Here is a 22711-nt window from a genome sequence, read left to right as displayed (position 1 = left end):
GGGAAAAAGAAAAGTTTTTAGCTGAGCTTTAAAAGCTGCGATTGAACTTGTAGTTTCTGTCTAAAAAAGAATGGGGGCAGGAGACATTTAAGGACGGCAGGACACAAAAGCCCACCCTGGCTACAAGTCAGGCGTGTGTGTGTGTATGTGTGTTGTTTTGGTGGGAGGGGGGTTGGAAGCTGAAGTGGCTTCATGTGAAGGTTTTGCTTCACTCCTTGCCAACCACTGTTAGCAAGCGTCCACTTTGCCTGTATGCCTGAGTGCGCTTTCAGACATGCAGCCTTGACACTTGAAGGGATCCTTTGACATCGAGCCCTGAGCGTCCCAAAGCGACGCACCTTCAGGAGAAGTCTAGAGATTGAGGACACTAGTGTTTAACCCAGGAGTAATTTATCGAAAAGAGTTAAAGACATACATTCAAGAGATTAGATCCTAGAAACGGGCTTTTTAACGGATCACTGTTCTTTTGTACAGAATTCAAGTTCTAATGATTAAGACGGACACATTGAAAGCAAGGGTTTGGTGCAACTGAGTAGCACAGGGGAGGAGGAGAAGTATTGGGCTGTGGAGAGAGAGAGGGTGTGTGTGTGTGGAATGGATCTCTGGACTGGCAGGAGAAGGAAACAGAGGCTGGCAGCAGAGTTGGTGAACAGAGGGAGGGATCCACTGGCAAATTGCCCATCCCTGCAGGAAGAAGCGGCGAAGGCTGACTGGATGATGACAGGAGAGATGAGAAGGGGAAACCTGGTCAAATAGTAGACTTATTGGGGGGAAAGTTAGCAAGGGGTTGGTTTCCTCTCCATATCTGTGCAGTCTGGGGTGTGATGAAGTTGGAGGTCGTGGGGTGTCCCTTTGGCCTTGAAGAAAGAGAGAGAGAGAGAGAGAGAGAGAGAAAGAAAAAGGGGGTAATTCATAGAATCATAGAATAGCAGAGTTGGAAGGGGCCTACAAGGCCATGGAGTCCAACCCCCTGCTCAAGGCAGGAATCCACCCTAAAGCATCCCTGACAGGTGGTTGTCCAGCTGCCTCTTGAAGGCCTCTAGTGTGGGAGAGCCCACCACCTCCCTAGGTCACTGGTTCCATGGTCGTACTGCTCTAACAGTCAGGACGTTTTTCCTGATGTCCAGCTGGAATCTGGCTTCCTTTAACTTGAGCCCGTTATTCCGTGTCCTGCACTCTGGGAGGATCGAGAAGAGATCCTGGCCCTCCTCTGTGTGACAACCTTTTAAGTATTTGAAGAGTGCTCTCATGTCTCCCCTCAATCTTCTCTTCTCCAGGCTCAACATGCCCAGTTCTTTCAGTCTCTCTTCATAGGGCTTTGTTTCCAGACCCCTGATCCTCCTGGTTGCCCTCCTCTGGACACATCATGATGATGATGATGATGATGATGATGATGATGATGATGATGATGATCTTCGTCTGATCTATCCTTGGACGAAAGCACCCCAGGTGAAAGAGAAGGCGCGCCCTCTAGTGGGCAGAGGAGGAATGGCAATGGTGGGTGCTCTGCTCTGAGTTGCACCTTGTCACATAGGGTGACCCTATGAAAAGGAGGACAGGGCTCCCATAGAAAAGGGAATTTCAGCAGGTGTCATTTGTATATATAGAGAACCTGGTGAAATTCCCTCTTCATCACAACAGTTCAAGCTGCAGGAGCCCTGCCTAGCGTGACCAGATACAAAAGAGGGCAGGGCTCTTGCAGCTTTAACTCTTGTGACAAAGAGGGACTTTCACCAGGTGCTGCGTAATGACAGCTGCTGAAATTCCCTTTTCGATGCAACTGTTTAAGATATCATCACATAACAAAACATCAGGCCTACAGCATGTGTGTGCGTGTGTGAGTGTTTAAGTATGCTGATGCCAGCCTGGCTGCCCAGGGCCTCAGAGTGTCCCCATCATCCCAGAACCACCCACCCACCCCCACCCACTTTGCCAAAGGGGAAGAGAGATGCAACAGCTGTCTGGAACACCCCCCCACACCTTCTGCAGGTGAGTCGTGCTCCGATACAATGAGAGGGTTTGGGCAGACGGGGGCGCCCTTGCTCTGGAATCCCCTCCGCGGGGGACAAGGGCCCCCTCCCGCCTCTCATCTTAGGAAGAGGATTAAAGCGTTTCTAGTCTATATATGTATTATTGATTGATTTAAACCTATGTAGCTTTAGGACAGGGCGGGAGAAAGTTTTGCTCCTGCAACTTGCTATATTTCAGTCTCAGCTTGAACGCTTTGCAGAGATTATCCTTACAACCACCTTGCGAGGCAGATCCATATTATTAACCTCCCCCCCCCCATTGCAGGTGGACAGGTGAGGGAGAGGGTGAAAGAGAGAGTCTCTTGCCTCAGACATCCAAGGCAAGATTTGAACTGGCCACGTCTGCATTCGTAGCTCACTTAGCTCCTTTGCTGCACCGGCTGCCTGCTTCTTTCCTTGCTTGGAGGACTGTTTTGGCTGAAGGGTGGCCTGGAAATTCAATCACCGGAACGAGGAGGGCCGTTCCTGCAGGGCCTCGCCTCCTCCCAGGATTTGGGGGTTCTCCCTTCCTACCGGACCCTTTAAAGTCAGGATCCCCAGCAAGGAGGTTCCAGTGGTGTCTCCGCTCTTCCCGTTAGATCAAAAGCAGGGCCAGAAGGTGCTCAGCCTCTCACCACAACCTCACCCTGAGACAGGCAACCCATCCACCTCTGGGCAGGCGGATCCGAGCCCGCAGGGAAGGGCCTCCCAGAGACCAGTGTTTTCCACGATGGGCTACTGCTCCAGGCAGAATCATCATCATCATCATCATCTACATATCGAAAGCTAGCGAAGCTCGGAGAATTTAATAAACTGATTTTAATAAACTCAGAACTATGATAAGTAAGGTCCCATGGCAACCAGAATGATAAGGTGTCTGGAAACAAAGCCCTATGAAGAGAGACTGAAAGAACTGGGCATGTTGAGCCTGGAGAAGAGAAGATGGAGGGGAGACATGATAGCACTCTTCAAATACTTAAAAGGTTGTCACACAGAGGAGGGCCAGGATCTCTTCTCGATCCCCCAGAGTGCAGGACACAGAATAAGGGGCTCAAGTTAAAGGAAGCCTGATTCCAGCTGGACATCAGGAAAAACGTCCTGACTGTTAGAGCAGTACAACAATGGAACCAGTGACCTTGGGAGGTTGTGGGCTCTCCCACACTCGAGGCCTTCAAGAGGCAGCTGGACAACCACCTGTTAGGGATGCTTTAGGGTGGATTCCTGCATTGAGCAGGGGGTTGGACTCGATGGCCTTGTAGGCCCCTTCCAACTCTGCTGTTCTATGATTCTATGACAATAGCATGTCACCTCCTTTCTGACATGAGATTTCATACCCCGTGTCTGTCCTCTATGGCTAGACCAGGCTCAGCGTGAGGGCAAACTAAGGTTGAGTCCAAAAGCAAGCCCGCCTACCCAGCCGAGGCTCAAGAGCACAGCCCAGAGTTCCCAGAGGAGGAGCCGGAGGCGTGTCCCAGGCCAGCTCGAAGCGCAGGTAAACAGTCCCAGGGCCAGAGTCCAGCCGGGCTGCAGAGCTCAGCAGCGCAGAGGATCGGTCACAAGGCTCTGGAGTTGGTAGAAATGCATATTTTTTTTCCAGCAGCCAGCAGGCGCTGGCCTATACACTCTATACACCCTGTTGGGGCTGTGCAGTTGCGCCCCATTGTGGATATGACCCAGCCGCCAACTCACAGCCCCATCGGGCTTTTCCCCACAAAACTCTGCTTTTTTGAAGTGTCGCTTTACTGCAACGTTTTCCGTTGCTCCGATGTCACCACGGTTGTTTCGTCATCTGTCAGTGGTGGATTCGGTGCAGGTTGAGAAAGTGGGCATGGGCGGGGGGGAGGGGATCCCAGGACTGGGCAGGTGCGGGGATGCAGGGCGGGGGTGGGGCTTGACTAGGGTGACCCTGTGAAAAGGAGGACAGGGCTCCTGTATCTTTAATAGTTGCATAGAAATGGGAATTTCAACAGGTGTCATTTGTATACATGGAGAACCTGGTGAAATTCCCTCTTCATCATAGCAGTTAAAGCTGCAGGAGCTATACTAGAGTGACCAGATTTAAAAGAGGGCAGGGCTCCTGCAGCTTTAACTGTGGTGATGAAGGTTCCCCGTATACACAAATGACACCTGCTGAAATTCCCTTTTCAATACAACTGTTAAAGGTACAGGAGCCCTGTCCTCCTTTTCATAGGGTCACCCTAGGCTTGACGAGCCTCAGAGTGGCCGCCGTGGCGACGTTAAACTCCGGGGCAGTTACGAGGTATGACGTAGATATAAGTGAGGGCAGTTATGATAATACAGCGCAGAAATTAAATGAACTGCAGCAGTGCAGATGCGGTGCTGTAGGCTTCCGGAGTTGCACAGAATTCCTTGCACGCTCCTTCCTGTGGGACTGAATGGCTGCTGGGTTTTCCGCCCCCCCTTGCTTATTGCGTTACATTCGGTCTTAAGGACTCCCATCCAGGGAAAATGGTGATTCAACGCCCCTGGTGTGTGTGTGTGTGTGTGTGTGTGTGTGTGTGTGTGTGTGTGTGTGTGTTGGTTATCTGTGCATGAGTGGGGGTGGACGGACCCTGGAGTGGATTTGTGAGGAGGTTTTGCTTCGCTTTCTGCTGACCACAGGTGCTTGGATCGTGGCCAGTTTCTCTGTTTCATTTCCACGAACGCTGAGCCTGGCTTGTCGCGTGGGGAAGCGAAACCCGAGCGCCTCTGCAGCGTCTTGTCCACTGCCAGGAGCGTCTCTGGGCAAAGAAGGACGTTGCTGGGGGCCCAGAGGTGCAGCTTCCGTCACCAGAGAGCTGGAAATAATGGATGGGGTGGGGGCTGCCTTGACCCAGGGCCCCGTGTGTGCGTTCGTCTTCCCTCCCCTTCTGTGTAGCGGAGAAGAGTCCCAGAGTGGTGGAATCTCAGGCTCTGACTCTGGAGAGCCACCCCTGCCTCCCTTAATTCCCTGCCTTTCTCTTCACAGTCTCAGGCAGGCAGCATCTGCACACGCACCAGAATGAAGTGGTAGAGTAACACTTAACCCCCTGCAATTTGAAATCCAGCACATCAGGGAGAAAATTTGTAGCTCAAGGACTGTTGCATCAGGACCTAAGAGGAGCCCTGCTGGATCAGACCAAGAGGCCTGTCTGGGCTATTTATCTTTCCGATAAAGTCTGGAAAATAAAGGTTAATTGTGGCATTATACACATTTAATGGTTGAAATGCGGCCCAAAAGAGAGAAACAATTATTTATCTTCTATTACAAAAATACAAATATTTCATAAATGTGCGACAACGACAAAATTCATTTGCAACTTTTAAAAAGAAGTGAAACCAAAACAGTTGCTCTGAATAGCAGCCACAAGAATAGTTTCTTACGACTGGAGTGAAAAAAAGCTTCACAAGAGAATTCACATCCATTTCGCAAGGCCTGTTCATAAATAAGACGAATGGGCCCCAACGTGTTTCCGAGGGGTCCTGATGAATGAATCTCACGAATGAAGGAGAGTGCAGAGTTCAGCATGAGGCCATAAAAACATACCTTTTCCATGAGAACAGGAGAAGAGCCGTGTGCTTGATCAGTCCAAAGGACCACCCAGGTTGCCAGAGTGGACAACCACATGCCCCAATGGGAAGGTCACGGCAGGACATGAATTCAGTATCGCCTTCCTTCTTGTGTTCCCCAGAAAGTAGGACACAGCAGATACCGGAGGTAATATGTAGCCATCATGATTAGTTTTGTACTGGACATCAGGAAAAAATTCCTGACTGTTAGAGCAGTACGACAATGGAACCAGTTACTAGAAGCCTTCAAGAGGCAGCTGGACAACCATCTGTCAGCGATGCTTTAGGGTGGAGCAGGGGGTTGGACTCGATGGCCTTGTAGGCCCCTTCCAACTCTGCTGTTCTATGATTCTGTGAAGTAGGATTGATTTTTCCATAGAGGGGATCATTAAAGAAAAGTCACCCAGCTGAAGTGCTACAGTCATATTAGCAGGACTCTACCATGTCGTCCATCCCTAGTAATACTAGAGTGGGAATTCAGTTTGAACGCTGAAGGTTCAAGTATTTTAACCTTGACTCATCAGGAGGTATTGTGGGGGGCAACAGATCCACAGGCAGTAAGCCTGTGTGCGGCACTTGCTGGGGAACATGGGTGGGAGGGTGCTGTTGCACCATGTCCTGCTTGTTCATCCCTGGCCCATGGCTGCTTGGCCACTGTGTGAACAGAGCGCTGGACGAGACGGACCCCTGGTCTGATCCAGCCTCAGGGCTCTTCTGATGTTCTTAGCACCAACTGCTTTGGGACTCAACCCCCAAGACGTGTGACATGAGACATGGGATTATCTCCTGCTAAACACCCCCCTCCCAAGCCCTCCTGGCCCCTGGCCCAAAACGCTGCTGTGCTGATTTGTACAGGGCTGTACCACAACATACCTCTGAGTTTGCCTCTGCCACTAAAGCCCTCCTGCTGTGTCTGTCCTTCAGAGCAGCTCATTCGGTCAAGGCTTGGTGAATAGAATTAGCGGCATCGGCCTTTCATTCCAGCTGGGGTTTAGTCATTGCAAGGGGCTGCGATGTTCTCGGTCAGAAGCCAGCTTCATGGTCTGGACTCAGTGCCTGGAAGTGGGTGTCTTTCCACCTGCAGGCTGTCTGGAAAGGAGAGTGCCCCTGAGCCCGTGCAGAGTGTGTCATTTCAGGCAGCACATACGCCTCTGGCACGAAGGGCAGGGGGCCCGGGACCCAGGAGGGCTGTTCCCCAGCGCCATTCCTTGGACGAATTCTGCTCGTCCAGCACCGCTCTAAGTCCTCCTGGCTTGCTGCGTTCAGCCAGAGCCTGCCGGCAACGGGTGATACTGGCCTCCCTCTGTTAGCCGATTGGGCAGGATGGGAGCTGGGGGGGGGGGGGCTGGGGCTGTTCTCAGAAAAGTGTGGGCCTGCCTGGAAAAGCCACTGGGGGGCAGGGAGGGGGTGAAGACAGGGGGCATGACGGGGGGGGGGGGACACACTGCGATTCGGTGAAAAAGGGGGCTTGTTTGTTTGCTCAGAGGCCTTTTGCATGTTGCCTCTCCTTCCCGAGACGCCCGAGGAGGTCCAGACGGGGCCAAAGCTGGCTCCTGCCCACAGCAGGTGAAAGCCCCGATGCTCTCTGCCCCCCCTCCGCCCCCCCGGTGCCTTATCCTTGGCTGAGCAGCGTAACAGCAGCACCGTGAATGTGGACCCTCTTTTCTTAGTGTCGGTTTCAGTTACAGAGCCTCAATCTGCCCTGGGCACCATCAGGAGCACCAACAGGATGAATCCCCCCAGGAGCAGGAACAGGAGAACCCAGGAGGAGCCGTGCTGGATCAGACCGGAGGCCTCCCTGGCCCAGGGTTTTGCCCCCATCACGGCCAGCCAGTTGCCCCCATGGGGAGCCCACAGCAGGGCCGGAGGGCCACAGCGCTGCCCCCCTCCTGTCAACCAGCATCTGGGGCTGAGAGGCGTCTGCTGCTGTTGCCTCTGATCCTGTCATAGAATCCTAGACTAGTAGAGTTGGAAGGGGCCTCTTAAGGCCATCGAGTCCAACCCCCTGCTCAGTGCAGGATCCACCCTAAAGCATCCCTGGCGGACGGCTGTCCAGCTGGAGGTCTTCTGTGGCCGTCGTCCTAGGAGAGCAGGTGCTCCGCCACGAAGCCTCGGCCCCCTCCGTCACGACGATTTTGATACTGCGTTTTTATACTGTTGTTTGCTTTACACTTTGAATTGTCCTCCTGGTTTTAATTTTTGTGAACCGCCCAGAGAGCTTCAGCTATTGGGCAGTGTAGAAATGCAATAAATAAATAAATAAATAAAATATCAGTGGCCATCCCGGCATTATAGTAGCCAATTCCATTGTTTCACTGGATGCTGGTGTGTGTGTGTGCGTGTCTGTGTGTGTGTGAGTCCTTCCTTGTGTCTGTCCAGAATTCCCCCCCCCCTTCCGCTTCCTGGGAACGACCCCATTGGGTCCCCGGATTATGAAGGGAGGGGCCTGAGCTCCGTGGCAAGAGCACCTGCATCTCCAGGTGGGGCCGGGCGAAACACCTGCCCCAAACCCTGGAGAGCCCCTGGCCGTCCGTGAAGACAGTCCTGCACGAAAGGAACCAGAGACGTCATTGGGGGAACTGGCAGCCCAGGTGGGCCTCCTTGGCCACCATTCAGTTCCGTGGAGCGTCTGGGCCGCGTCGCCTTCTGGCAGCCGCCCTCTGCGCTGGGTCCCCATCCGGCTGCTTGTGATGCCTGGTTCCTGTCTTGCTCCCCTGGGAAGCGGTGACAGGGTGGAATCTGAGCCAAAGCCTGGAAACGTTTTTTGCATAGAGTATTCACCTCTTGTTCAAACATGTGGTGGTGGTGATGGTAATACAAATGTGCCTCTGAGCATGTGCAGAGTGTATTTAGTTCACTATGGAGTAGTCAGTAAACCCATGCACAACTATGGAGGACAGGTGGAGGATTTTGATGTTCCTTGGCCAGTGGGGGTGTGGAGTTGGGGACGCAGGTCAGTTGCCACCTGGCCTCGTCCTGCCTGGCCTTCCCACCCCTGCCTGCCCGCTGGGTCTGTGCCAGGGGCTTTCCAGGCCCAGCTTGTTGTCACCTGACACAGCGCTGGTTGGGTGTTCGTCTGGGTTTGCCTTTTGCAGGGACTTCCCCTGAGTCCAGACTTGAGCTGTGCCAATCACAGGCCCCAGGGCTGCCCTGGTCATCAGTTGCTGGGCAGGGAAGGCATGGCTTTTGCAAAACCCTCTGTCTTTACAGGCTTCTCTGTGCATCTCACATTCTTGCAGGCCTGGAGGGACTTGCTCTGGGGGAGGGGAGGGGGGATTAAAACAACAACAACAACAACAAATTGACAAAGCCCCCCCCTCCCCTTTCTCTGGCCCAGGGCCTTTCAGGGTTTCTCCGTAGGGAAGGAAACAAGCAGGAGTGAAATCTACTGGAATTCTTTGAGAGTGTCAAGAAACATCTGGACAAGGGTGATCTGGTAGACATTGTATACTTGGGTTTCTAAAAGGCTTTTGATAAAGTCCCTCACCAAAGACTCCTGAATAAACTTCGTAGACCTGGAATAAGAGGAGAGGTCCTCTTATGGATCAGTAACTGGTTAAAGAACAGAAATCAGAGAGTAGGAATAAATGGTCAATTCTCCCGTTGGAGGGAAGTAAATAGAGGGGCCCCACAGGGAACGGTATTGGGACCATAGAATCATAGATTAGTAGAGTTGGAAGGGGCCTACAAGGCCATCGAGTCCAACCCCCTGCTCAGTGCAGGAATCCACCCTAAAGCATCCCCGACAGATGCTTGTCCAGCTGCCTCTTGAAGGCCTCTAGTATGGGAGAGCCCACAACCTCCCTAGGTAACTGATTCCATTGTCGCACTGCTCTAACAGTCAGGAAGTTTTTCCTGATGTCCAGCTGGAATCTGGCTTCCTTTCACTTGAGCCCATTATTCAGTGTCCTGCACTCTGGGAGGATCGAGAAGAGATCCTGGCCCTCCTCTGTGTGACAACCTTTGAAGTATTTGAAGAGTGCTCTCATGTCTCCCCTCAATCTTCTCTTCTCCAGGCTAAACATGCCCAGTTCTTTCAGTCTCTCTTCATAGGGCTTTGTTTCCAGACCCCTGATCATCCTGGTTGCCCTCCTCTGAACACGCTCCAGCTTGTCTGCGTCCTTCTTGAATTGTGGAGCCCAGAACTGGACGCAATACTCTCGATGAGGCCTAACCGGGGCCGAATAGAGAGGAACCAGGACCTCACGTGATTTGGAAGCTATACTTCTATTAATAGCATCTGCCTTTCTTGCAGCCACGCCACACTGCTGGCTCATATTCAGCTTGTGATCTACAACAACTCCAGGATCCTTCTCGTTTGTAGTATTGCTGAGCCAAGTATCCCCCATCTTGTAACTGTGTATGTGGTTTCTATTTCCTAAGTGTAGAACTTGGCATTTATCCCTCTTCAATTTCATCCTGTTGTTTTCAGCCCAGCACTCCAGTCTATCAAGATCACTTTGAAGTTTTTTTCTGTCTTCCAGGGTATTAGCTATCCCACCCAATTTGGTGTCATCTGCAAATTTGATCAGCGTTCCCTGCACCTTCTCGTCCAAATCATTAATAAAAATGTTGAAGAGCCCTGGACCCAGGACTGAGCCCTGAGGTACCCCACTTGTTGCCTCCCTCATCCCAGGTGAGGAGGCTGCAACCCACTAAACCTGGCAGAAGGAGAACCTATCTCCTCCATCAGCACAAGCCAGGGGACCTTCTGCCTGGAGACTGATGACGCTGCTGAAAGGGGAATTCTCACTGGTGCTTCTCTGTGCCAGGGCAGAGCTGCGTCTCTGGGACTTTGCAGAAATAGTGGTCCGTCCCTCCCCCCTCCCCACACACACTTGTATTCACACACTCAAAAGTTTCCCTTCTGGGGTTGGAAGCAGATTTCTCTCTCCCGGCCCTTGTGGGGCTGCAGCCATGGTGTGCGTTTCTCTTCTCCGGTTGCTGATGGCGCTGCTGATGGGACCCTCCGTGGTCCCTGGAACTGGAGGAGGGAAGAAGCCCCCACCAGGTGAGGAGAAGGGAAGGGAGGGGAGGGGGCTTGGAGAGAGAGAGAGAGAGAGAGAGAGAGAGAGAGAGAGAGTTCAGAGGGGGGCAACCAGGATGATCAGTGGTCTGGAAACAAAGCCCTATGAAGACAGACTGAAAGAACTGGGCATGTTTAGCCTGGAGAAGAGAAGATGGAGGGGAGGCACGAGAGCACTCTTCAAATACTTAAAAGGTTGTCACACAGAGTAGGGCCAGGATCTCTTCTCAATCCTCCCAGAGTGCAGGACACGGAATAACGGGCTCAAGTTAAAGAGAGTCAGATTCCAGCTGGACATCAGGAAAAACTTCCTGACTGTTAGAGCAGTACGACAATGGAATCTGTTATGTAGGGAGGTTGTGGGCTCTCCCACACTAGAGGCCTTCAAGAGGCAGCTGGACAACCATCTGTCAGGGATGCTTTAGGGTGGATTCCTGCATTGAGCAGGGGGTTGGACTCGATGGCCTTAGAGGACCCCCTTAAGCCCAAAGACCCTGTGCAGAGAAAAGGACCAAGAGGGATCCAGGAAGCCCCCGAGGCTCAGGGAGCGAGTGAGGAAGGAGGGGGGTGTCAAAGAGAAATGGGGACCCCCCAGGACCTCCCCCCTTCTGCTGACCCTCATGGCTTCTTCAAGGAAAGGAAGGATTGGCGCCCCCTGCAGGGCCCTTTGATATTGAGGGAAGGAGGGGGAGGGGAGGGAGCACATAGCCATGAGGACTAGTAGCCATGGATCGCCTCCTCCGTCACTACATCTTGTGGAAACTCTGCGCTGTGTGAAGAAGGGTTTCCTCTGATCTGTCCTGAATCTCCCACCAATCGGCTTCATGGGGTTCTAGTTTCGTGGGAGAGGGTTTAATTTGTTTTCAGCTGTGTATATTTACTGTTTTATACTGTATGCTTTTATCTGTATACCGCCCAGAGATCTTATTAATATTGAGCGGGATATAAATGTTTTAAATAAATAAATAGATGCCCCCCTCCACTCTCTCCACTGCCTGCGTGATCTTGTCCACCTCCGTCCCGTCTCCCCTCACTCACCTGTTCGTTGAGGGAAACAGTCCCAGGTGCTTCGTAATTGGGACTGGTGTTTCAGACCCTTGATCATTTTAGTTGCCCTTTTCTGAACTTTTCCTAATTCTACAATCTCCTTTTTTCCGGTGTGGTGAACAGAACTATCCATAGAATTCCACGTGTGGTTGTACCATCACTTTGTCTAAGGGGTGTGTGATCTTGGGGGTTTTATTTTCGGTTCCTTTTCTAAATTAGGGTGACCCTATGGAAACGAGGACAGGGCCCCTGTATCATCAACAGTTGTCCAGAAAAGGGAATTTCAGCAGGTGTCCTTTGTATGCATGCAGCACCCGGTGAAATTCCCTTTTCCATATGGTCACCCTGGGGGGATCTACACCTCGGCTTTAAAGTGCTTTAAAGCAGTTTTAAAACGTTTTGAAAACTGTATATGCAGTGTGTCCTGGGCCCCAACAGTTGTCAAAACTGTTGTAAAGCGCTTTAAAGTAGTAGTGTAGATCCTGCCCCTTCTGGCCCTAATCCGATACTCCAGCCGCGACACCACCTCGTCTCTTTCTCTGGAGGCGTCTTTGCCTGCTGAGTCTCTGGCTGAGATTCCTCCCTTGTCCCGGATCCTCTCCTGGGCTGCGCGGGGGGAGACGCTGGCTGGAGATCATCCATGGAAACGCAGCCTCTGCGGTGTGTCTGGGGCCTCAGAGAGGACTGGAGGGTTGGGGGGTCCCTGCCCCAAAGGGGGTTTCATTTAAAACGAGAGCAGGCTGTGGGGTCGCAGACTCGGGAGTTTTTGGAGGCGGATCTGCTGCAGCCTGAGGACAGCAGGAGGGAAGTTCTGAGACTTCTGACGTTGTTTTCCATGGGGAGTTTTGTAAGGAACCCGGAAGCGCGTTGTTAGACTATCTTTGTCTGTCTAATTCTCTCTATGGGTCACAGTCGAAGTTGTGACTCTTCTCATTGGCCGAAAACACAGAGAGGCGGGCGCAGGCTCCTTCCTGGCAAGACGATTGGGCAGGAGAGAGAGAGCCTGCTTTAGAATTATGCCCGTCCCCCCTCCTGCTCATTGAGGACTTGAGTCTTTAAAAGGGAAAAGGGAAAGTATTTAAAAGGGGAAAGGTGGGAGCCTGGATGAGCTGTTGGTGCCAGCGTGGCTTGAGCCTGGGCGAGTCCCGGCCAAGGGGGCAACTTGTGGTCCAGGCGCGACTCAGCATAGTCCTGATGGCCTGAGAAACCCCCAGCCCAGACCCCCCCTCCTCCTCCTCCTCCTCATGATGCCCTCGGGGGCGCTTTTTCTCCCCCTCCTCCAGCCCCCCATTTCCTGTACCAGTTCAAGGGCGAGTGCCGCTTCATCAACGGGACGCAGCAGGTGCGCTACCTCGCCAGGTACTTCTACGGGCGGCAGGAGTTCGTGCGCTTCGACAGCGCCCGCGGGGTCTACGAGGCCGTCACGACGCTGGGGGAGCCCGACGCCCAGTACTGGAACAGCCAGGAGGAGATTCTGCAGTACCGGCGGACCCAGGTGGATACCTTCTGCCGCTACAACTACGGGGTGGCCGAGATAGCGCACGTGGTGGGCAGGAAAGGTGAGTTTCTGCCCGGGAGGGAGGAAGGGAAGAGGGACGGGGGAGGGGGAAAGCGTTCTCCGGACTCACCTGCCAGGTAGGGGGACGCTCCTTCTGCCCACCTGGCGCTTCGGTAAAGAGCGAAGCAATGGAGAGGGACACCAGTAAAGCTAAAGAAGGTGGCTCACCTTTATTTATTTGTAGCATTTATACGAATACTTATTTAGAGGCTTCTATTTATATTTACTCGTAATTTCATTTATTTCCTTACTTATTTGTCTGGCCGTGGCTGTCATGACGCGGCCTGTTCCCCTTAGACTGGGGGTGGGGAGGAGCAGGAGAGCCCCGGGGGCAGCAGCGCCCAATGGGAGGAGCGGCAGCGCCGGTGGCGTTTCCGGGCCTTGCAGCCACCTCCACCGACATCTGTGGCCCTCCTTTAACAGCTCTTCTCTTGCTTTTAGTTTATATTCCCCTTGAGACATTTCCAATACATCGCTATACTTTAGCCATTTGTGCCCACTAGGCAATTCTCTTCTATGAAAGGCCTCAATTTATATTTATATTTATTCCATATTCTTAAAATTGTACACCTGACAAAGTGATTATTAAAATCCACATTGACCTTAGCTTTCTCGTACCACAGGTATCCATGCCACCCAAACCTTAATTCATGGCCTTCCAGCTCCAATAATTGTCTATTCTCCAACAGGACCCATTCTTTCATCCAAACCAAGCAACAGGCAGAGAAATACAGTTTCAGATCTGGTAACCCCGGACCTCCTCTTTCCTTGGCACCCTGTAATAGTTTAAGTTTAACTCTTGGCTTTCCCCCTTGCCATATAAATCTAGATCTCTCTCTCTGCCATTGCTTGAACGGTACCATCCCCTATTACAATAGGCACTGTTTGGAATAAAAATAACATTCTTGACAATGCATTCATTTTTATCGTGGCAATTCTTCCCAAAAGACACAATCAAACCTTATCCCATTTTGCTAAGTTATTTTTAACATCATTCCAGACTTTAACATAATTATTGTGAAATAACATACAATTCTTATTTGTCAAAACAACTCCCAAATATTTTACCTTCTTCTCAATTTTAAAACCCGTCTTCTCTGTCAGTTTTCTTTGTTCTTGTGGTTTCATATTCTTAGTTATTATTTTCGTTTTCTGCTTGTTGACCTTGAAACCCGCTCCTGTTCCAAACTCAACTTACTCCACAAGGTCTCAATTCCTTTTCAAGGATCTTCCAGTGTAAGGACCAGATCATCTGGAAACGCTCTCAGTTTATAGATCTCTTTTTAAATCTTTATTCCATTGATTCGCTCTTAGAATTCGCTCTTAGGATTGCCGATCCTCTAGTTCCTTCCTCCACTTTCTGTAGCAGAAAGTGATCACCCACACATGTCAGCCTTTTCTTGGAAGGGCCACTTTGGGCAGTATTTGTCTCCCAACAGATATCAGGGTAATTGAAGTCCCCCATCACTAGTACATCACAGTTCCTTGAAACACTGGCAATTTGTTTCTCAAAAGTTTTGTCCTCATCTTCTCCTTGATTGGGTGGTCGGTAGTAGACTCTGACTACCATTTATTTATTTATATTTATTTATTTAATTTATATACCACCCCATAGCTGAAGCTCTCTGGGCGGTTTACAAAAGTTAAAAACAGTGAACATTAAAAAGTATACAAAATGTAAAACCATCAAAAATGCTCCTTTTATTTTCCCTCTGTACCTGAGAACTGTTCCGTGTCTTTGCTTCTGGATTAAGTGATCCAAAATAAAGAGTTCATGAAAGGGATCTATCTGCCCATCAGCAAAGTAAAGGATAAAACCTCCCCCCGTAAATGCGCAGGGGTGGATTGATGGAGAACCAGAGAGCTCTCTGTGTGTGTGTTTATGGGAAGGAGCAAAGGTTTGCGAGAGAGAGAGAAATGGTTTGAGAGAGACCTCCTGCCCCCGACGACGGTTTCACTTTTTAGCAGGGTGAGAAGCCCCATTTCCCGCTTTCTTTCCTCCACCCCTCTCTCTCTGAGCTGCTTTGCATGGCCTGCCAGCCCACCGTGGCTTGGTTACCCGTGGGGGCTGTTCCGTTGTGCCAGGCTCTCCCAAGGGCCCCTTTTGCCTGGCACCTGTGGGGACCCAGCTTGCAGTGGCTTGCCGTGTCCTGTGAACCCAGGCGTCCGGGGTTGTTCCAGGGTTAGGCAAACCTCAGGCAACCCCGGGGGGCCCACGGCCTCGGGAAGGAGGGTGTCCTTCCGGAACGCCCTTGCAAGCCGGAGGTTCCCCGTTGCTGTTCTGGGTGGTAAAGCGGCTTCCTCCGTCCCAAAACAAGACACCTGCCCTCCTCCTTCCCCCTTAGATAATACCGCCTGGTAGCTCATGTGACCCTTTATTTTGCATTTGTACAAAAGCCTCTAAAAACAATTTGAGGAACTTCTTGGGAATTTTTTTGAGATGATTTTTTGAGATGTTATCTTGGGAAAGTGACTTTTAATTTGATTTGTGTTATTACTTTTATAAAAGGGTTATTAGGCTTCATAAATACTTTGTTATGGGTATGCACCCTTCTCCTACTCTCGCTCTAGACCCGTCACAGACTCTCTCTCTCTGTCTCTCTCTCTCTGTCTCTCTCTCTCTCTCTCTCTCTCTCTCTCTCTCTCTCTCTCTCTCAGTCTCTCTCTCCACACACCCCACTCAACTGCTTCCTTTACTAACTCCTCCCTCTCACTGCTAACTGCCAATACAAACCTTTGTACCAGCAGCCAATCAGCATTCACCCCACACATTCTACTCCCTCCCTCTCTCAATATTAACCCCTTCCCATCCGCAGCACTTATGTTCTAAACAGCACTAAACAGAAAATCATTGCAAATACTTGCGTCACAAACAGTAAAACGTCACAGTCCCCTCTCCCGTAAATTGGGGCTCACAGTCTGAACTCCTAGAAGGCTCCCATTTGGATTGGAACAGATGATGATGATAATAATAATAATAATAATAATAATAATAATAATAATAATAATTTCATTTGTTACTCGCTTCTCCCGCTGGGTCAAGGTGGGGTACAACACGAATGCAAACATCATATAACTAATTAAAACATTTGAAACTAATACATTATTAAAAGCAGCACTTTATTGAAAGGCAAATTTAAAATTCAACATATTCACTGCAGGCTAGATACAATTTGAAGTATATCTTTGAGGAAACAACTCCTTATTCAACCTTTACTAATTAAAGCAAAGCATATAGATCTTTCTAGACATCAATATATCAATGATTGTTCCTTGCACAATGGTGAAGCTTTGACAGACCTCCCTCCTCCCTCCCATGACCCTTTTCATCATGAGTGTTGATCTTAAAATCAGCATTTTCTTTTTAAATATGATCCAACTAGCCCTGCCAATTAGTTTTTTTAATATCAGTTACCCAGAATTCACTGTGAACCTGCTCCTCGCTTCGAGTGTATCTATTCTTTAATGCTATTTTTTTTTTACTTATTCACCTGTCCACGTGTTTAATCCTTAACCATTTTCAGTTTTGGTTCCGTTGGCATTTCATAACCAGGTGTCTTTTCTTGCTTTGAGGGAGGTGAGTTACGAATTCCGATACAGCAAAATCAGCCGTTGTCTTAAAATCCGTGCGCCCAAAACCAATACCTGCAGCCTCCCGGTGCAAGTCCAGAATCCCTCCGAAGAAGGCCAGGTGCTGCGGGGGGGGGGGGGAGCTAGACCAAAGGACTGTGAGCTCCCTGCCCTATTTGTGGGCCCCCCAGGAAGGTGTCTGGCTGGCTGCAGAGGAAAAGACAATGCTGGCATCAGTCTGTCCAGGAAACCCTCCTCTGTTTTCTGGATCTCTCTCAGCCCCTCCTTTTCCCTCCCCCCTCGTGTCTCTCACACATATTCTTCTTCTTCTCCCCCCAGTTCAGCCCTCCGTCTCCATCTCCCCCACCAAGGAAGACCCCCTGTCCCCCCACACCCTCCTGCTCTGCACTGCGGCCAGTTTCTATCCCCTGGAGATTGAGATCCAGTGGCTGAAGAACGGGCAGGAGCAGAAGGAAGGGGTCTTTTACGGGGAGGAGCTCCGGAACGGGGACTGGACCTACCAGACCCAGGTGATGCTGGAGACGAAGCCGGAGCACGGAGACGTCTACACCTGCCAAGTGGAGCACGCCAGCCTGGAGGCCCCCATCACCATCCAGTGGGGTAGGAGCCTCCCTTCCCTTCGTTCCTTCCTTAGATACAATCCTGCAAAGAGGGTGGGAATTCCACATTCCTGTGTCATCCCTGACCTGCTGAGGATGCAGAGACCCACACACACACTTCTCAGGAGCTACCCTGATCTGATGGAGGTTCTGAATGTGAGCCCAAGTCTGGTGCTGGCGATTCAGAGGGGAATTGATCCAGGTGTACAAGATTATAATACCAGGATTCAGTTGTGGGGGGAGGGCAGTGAGTAATGGAAGAATTGATCCAGGTGTGGAAGGTGATGCCTGGTGTGGCCAAAGTGGGCAGGGAGACGTTCTTCTCCATCTCTCACAATACCAGGGTCCAGTAGGGGGGAGGGGTCATCCCATGAAGCTGAATGGTGGAGGATTCTGGACAGATGAAAGGAAGCCAGGTGAACGGAACGTAGTAAAAGCAGAAGGTGTGTTGAGCCAGAGACAAAGTCATGCTAGCTCTCTCTCTTTGCCACGCTTACAAGATTGAGAGGGGACCGCAGGATTTATGGGGCCCCCTCTCCCCAGCCCCCCCATCTCTCAGGATGATGCCCCTCCCCGCCCCATCAGCCTTGAATCCAGATTCATGTTGCCACTAGCGTCTCCTGCAGTTACCACCGGTGAAGTTCCCTGTGAGCTCTGGAAAGAGCCTCAGCTCCCGGGTCCTGGTTGGGGCTGGCAGGAGATGCTGCAGCTAGAGCAGGGGGAGAACTGGGCAGCCCCCCCCCCCGGCTCCCAGTCATGGATCTTGGGAGTTGCTGCTTTTAAAACTGGGGCTGGTTTATTTGTTAGGTTGTAAGTTATTTGCATCTTATTTTGGACTACGCTGATGTGTATAAGCCGCCCTGTGAACTTTTGAGGAAAGATGGAGCCTAAATTCAATATCAGAATCACCGAATAGTAGAATAGTAGAGTTGGAAGGGTCTTCTAAGGCCATCTAGTCCAACCCCCTGCTCAATGCAGGAATCCACCCTAAGGCATCCCTGACTGATGGTTGTCCAGCTGCCTCTTGAACTACTATTAGGATTAGTAGTGCAGAACGCATTGTGAAACTAAGGAGTCCGCTACTACAGGACGGGGTGATGGCCCTGAAGATGGAGGGCTTTAGGAGGGGATTAGACATGGCCATCAGTGGCTAGTAGTCCGGATGGCTCTATGCCACCTCCAGGATCACAGGCAATACGTGGGACTCGATGGCCGTGTAGGTTCCTTCCAGCTCTGCTCTTCTATGATTCTGTGTCTCTGGCTGAGGCTTTTCTGGAGCAATCCCCCTGCCCCTTTTATAGACTTTTACTGGGTCTCAGATGAGAATGACCTCTGTTTGCAGCCCCCTCCCATGTTCCCCCACCTCTCCTTCCTTCCTTCCTTCCTTTGTAAAGAGGGTACCGCCAGGAGATGTCCATGTGGAAGCCCCCTCTGAACACCAGTTGCTGGAGAACAAGGGCTGTTGTGCTCCTGGGCTTCCCATTGGGGCATCTGGTTAGACATTCTGGGAACAGAAGGATGGGCTAGGGAGTCCCTTGGCCTGATCCAGCATCAGGGCTCTTCTTCTGGGAGGGAAACGGAGTCAGGGTTCGGCTTCTGCTCTTGTTTCTGGGAGGAAGGAAGCGACACTCAGTTGTTCCAGCTGTGCATGTGCTGAGGATTAGTCACAGGGGCTGGGAACTGGGGGGTTGCGCCAATGTGTCCAGAGAGAAGGACGTAGACTTTGGAGGCAGCAGTGGGAGACCTTCAGATGGGGTCAGAGGCACTCCGGGCTGTTGTGCTTTTGAACTCCCATTTCTGCCACAATCAGCCCACAGCTGGTGAAAGGAGCCCACGTCTGCCTGTGATTCGTGGCTTCGCTTCCATTGTATCCTTCAGGTGGGGGCTTTGGGTTCCCAACAGGTCCCATCTTCTGCTCCAGTGATGGACCTCCCCTTTCCAGTTCAGAGCACCAGTTTGCAAGTGGGAATTCATAAAGTGTCCTGGGAATTATGATCCCCCCTTCTCCTCTCCCCTGGGGATGGGGGGCTTTACAGGAAGCGACCTTTCAGGCCTCACAGCCTGTCTGTGATCTCTGGAGTCTGAGGAGGGGTTAGCAGTGGGGGCTGAAAAAGACCCTCCCTGGGTGTAGTGCATGGAACGGATCCTCCCTTGGACACCTGCAGGCCGAGAGGCCAAACCTGGCCCTGATCCTCCTGCTCACGTGGGGCTCCTGGTCTCTCTCCTTCCACAGAGCCACGGAAGTCGGACTCTGCCAGGAGCAAAGTGTGGACGGGGGCCGTGGGGGCCGTGCTGGGCGTGGTCTTTGTGGCCGTGGGACTCTCCCTCTACCGGAAGAAGAAGAAAGGTAATTGTGTGTGTCCGTGTGTCCCTGACCCTGTTCAGACGACAGACTAAGCCACGGCAGTTAAGCATTTTGACGGAAACATCATGGCTTCGCGTGTCGTCTGAACCATTCCTGGCCATGGCGGCCACGTAATTACGGTTTAATCCACTCACCATTTGCTGAAGGAGGGTTAGCGGCCAACCAGGGCTCCGCTTGTCGTCTGAACAGGCCCAGTGAGGGGTTACTGGTTCCCAAAAGTGTTGTCTGAACGGGGTCCAGGTGTGTGGGAGAAATGGGTGGCACCAGAGGAACTCTGTGGGGGAGGGGGGCAAGGGATTTGGGGTGGGGGCTGCCCCCTCTCCCCCCTCTCCTCCTCGTCTCCCAGCTTCTGCTCCCACAGGATCCCCCTGGATAAGACCCTTTGAAAAGGTTGGGGCCCTGATCCAGGGAGAGTGAGCACCCTGCACCCCTCCTGGCACAGTGGCTAAAAGACTGAACAGTGTCTCAGGAAACCCTCAGTTCGAATTCTGCCTCTGCCATAAACTCTCAGCCTCCATTCCCCCACCCCACCTGCAATACGGGGGACAATAACACTGGCTTACCTTACAGGGTTGTTGTTGTCAGCTTTAGATCACTTGAAAGTGTTATGAAAATGGGAAGTGGCAGGGAGGGAAGAAAGACCCCTCCCCCCTCCAAAGAGAGGTCAGTCCTGGATTTAAGTTGGGCAGAGAAAAGAGTTCTGGGAGGTTTGTGCTTTATGAGACACTTCAGGGCCTGGGAGGGGAGGGGGGCATCTTGGCCCTCCCAGTAAACAACACGACCCCTCCATGGACGTAACTGTGTCTCCATCTGTCTCTCTCTCTCTCTCTCTTTAGCAGCACCCATCCAACCACCTGCAGGTAAGGCCTCTCCACACACCTCCTCCTCCCCCCCCCAATTCCTGGTGTTGGTTTTTCTCCTGCCTTTCCAAAACCAGTCACCCAAAGCAGCTGGCGGATATTTCAAAATGACCCCGCAAAGCCCACGTGCAGAGTGCAGCTCCTCTGCGGCGTCTGGGAGCAGCAGCCCTGTGGGTCTCTTGCTGTGGAAACCACCCAGCGTCTTGTGGCACCTTGAAGACTTGCCAGATTTTGTTGTGGCAGAACCTTGTGTGGGCAGAAACCTCTTCCTCCAATGCGCTTTGCTTGTTTATTAGTACTTATATTCTGCTTAATACACTAAAACCTGTAGGTGGTTAACTATAACACTATTAACATCACAGCTTAAAGTCCACTACTAAAAGCAGTTACTACAACAACAGTAACAACAATAGAAATGACAGTCAAATGGGGCACTGTCAGGATTAATTACACTTATGACAGGTCAGATTAATTGCAAGCCAATTTGACAGATGTATAAGGATGCAGAAAGGGGAGGGGAGTCAGTCAGAGGGGCCCAAAGGCACTGAAATATAAGAGGGGCTTTGAGGAAAACTCTCCTGTATCCGAAGGAAGCACAGTGAGACTCCACAAGCACAAGACGTTGGGTCAACGCAGCCTTCCTGGTTTGGCCGTATGAACTGAACACTTCCAAAGGGGGGGAGATACATCCTTGGTCTCAATTCAGCCCTCAAAGAACACAATCAAACTTGCTGGTGCTTCTACAGTGTCTTTCTGAGGCCTCCCTTTGGAGCTGTCGAAATAGGACAAGCTTTGGGTCAGCAGCAGAGTCTCCAGGGACCTCGATGTGGTGCCCCCCCCTCTGACCTGGCTGCAACCCCCCTTCCTGCCCTGCATAGCAGGAGTGACTGGAAGGTCCATCAGTATATTCTATGTGAGTCGGTGGCCAGTGAGTGGCTGTAGTGTGAAAGGGGGGTGGGAGAGACACCGGGTGAGTCAATATTCCTGACACTCCATCTAAATATGAATGAATGTATTTTAATATACGTTTTTATCTCTCCTGCCTTTTCCCTCCCAGCCCTCATCCGCTAGACCTTCCTCCTCTGAGACCCAGCAAGGAAAGAAACTCTTTGCATAGCTACGTCTTTCCTTGGAAGATGCAAAACTGAAGGGGGTGAAAAAGAAGAGACTCCCCAGCCTGGACTTTCTCCTCCTGCTACGACGCCCCTGTTCCTGTTTCTCTTGATTTCTTTCTGGTTTTTTCTCTTGGGGTGGGTGGGGCATTCATCCTGCCAAGTGCTGAGAAGAGCCTTCTCCTTCCCTGGATTTCTGATCAGGAGCAGAGAACTGGTCAGTCTCTTCCTCCCCTGGCAGGACTATCACTCCGGGCTCCACTCTCTGAGTTAGTTCATCCCTAACGGCATCCTGAATCCTTGAGACCCGCAAGCGGATTCCGTTCTAAGCGGATGGACTGAGAAGAAGAAACATCTATTGCCCGTTGCTTGAGTTGCAGGAAATCACCAGGTTGAGCTGAATTGCCCTGAAAACAATCACACACACCCTTTTCAAGGAGGGGCCGTAGATCTGTCCGGATCCTCTGCTGAGGATGCAGAAGGTCCCAGGTTGAACCTCCAGGAGAAGCTCCAGGCCGGGCCGGGCCAGGAGTTGGCGTTTTAGTGCCCCCAGGCGTCTTCAACTATGATTCGCATAATCCCTGCCCCTGGTGGCTGGGGCTTATGGGAGTTGTAGTCCATCACATCTGGAGGGCACCACATCCCCTCCTCCTGGTGCAGACAGTGGTGAACTAGACGGATCAGGGCCTGACTCTGTGGAAGGCGGCTTCCTACGTGCTGTTGCAGCCTGCAGACCTCCCAGCGTGTTGAACTACAACTCCCATCATACACAGCCAGAACAGCCATTGGGCATGATGGGACTTGTAGCACAGCACATCTTGAAGGCACCCGGTTGCAAAAGGGTGTGTTTTTGTTTCCAAAATTTTGATAATTGATACCTTTTCACTTTGATTAGGGAGGAATGGTTTTCCGGTTTCGTATTAGACACAAACATTCAAATAAAAAATAAATAATTTTTTGTGTGTGAAGAGCTGAGTGTGTGTCTTGGAGCCCAA

The 22711-nt window shown here is 51.3% G+C and overlaps 2 protein-coding genes across 7 annotated transcripts in view; one reads left to right on the top strand and one right to left on the bottom strand.

Moving 5' to 3' along the window:
* Nucleotides 1-22711, bottom strand: part of LOC134396452 (class II histocompatibility antigen, M beta 1 chain) — a 274896-nt gene that overhangs the window by 81253 nt on the left and 170932 nt on the right. The gene's annotated exons all lie outside the window — the stretch shown is intronic.
* LOC134396457 (rano class II histocompatibility antigen, A beta chain-like) overlaps nucleotides 10411-22711 on the top strand; it is a 128024-nt gene continuing 115723 nt past the window's right edge. For 2 of the 6 annotated variants that reach the window (XM_063122974.1, XM_063122975.1), the window contains exons 1-4: nucleotides 10411-10569; nucleotides 12915-13190; nucleotides 17099-17380; nucleotides 19613-19726. In XM_063122974.1, the coding sequence (XP_062979044.1) occupies nucleotides 10476-10569; nucleotides 12915-13190; nucleotides 17099-17380; nucleotides 19613-19726 (766 nt within the window). In that variant the 5' untranslated portion in view covers nucleotides 10411-10475. Of the gene's footprint in view, nucleotides 10570-12914; nucleotides 13191-17098; nucleotides 17381-19612; nucleotides 19727-20580; nucleotides 20605-21661; nucleotides 22044-22711 lie in introns of those variants that run through there. The other 4 variants (XM_063122973.1, XM_063122972.1, XM_063122976.1 and 1 more) reach the window with 3 other exon arrangements.

The sequence above is a fragment of the Elgaria multicarinata genome, chromosome 3 (genome assembly GCF_023053635.1).
Source record: "Elgaria multicarinata webbii isolate HBS135686 ecotype San Diego chromosome 3, rElgMul1.1.pri, whole genome shotgun sequence".
NCBI classification, from domain to species: domain Eukaryota; kingdom Metazoa; phylum Chordata; class Lepidosauria; order Squamata; family Anguidae; genus Elgaria; species Elgaria multicarinata.
The sequence above is the reverse complement of the archived record's forward strand: the minus strand, read 5'-3'. Positions and strand labels throughout refer to the sequence as shown.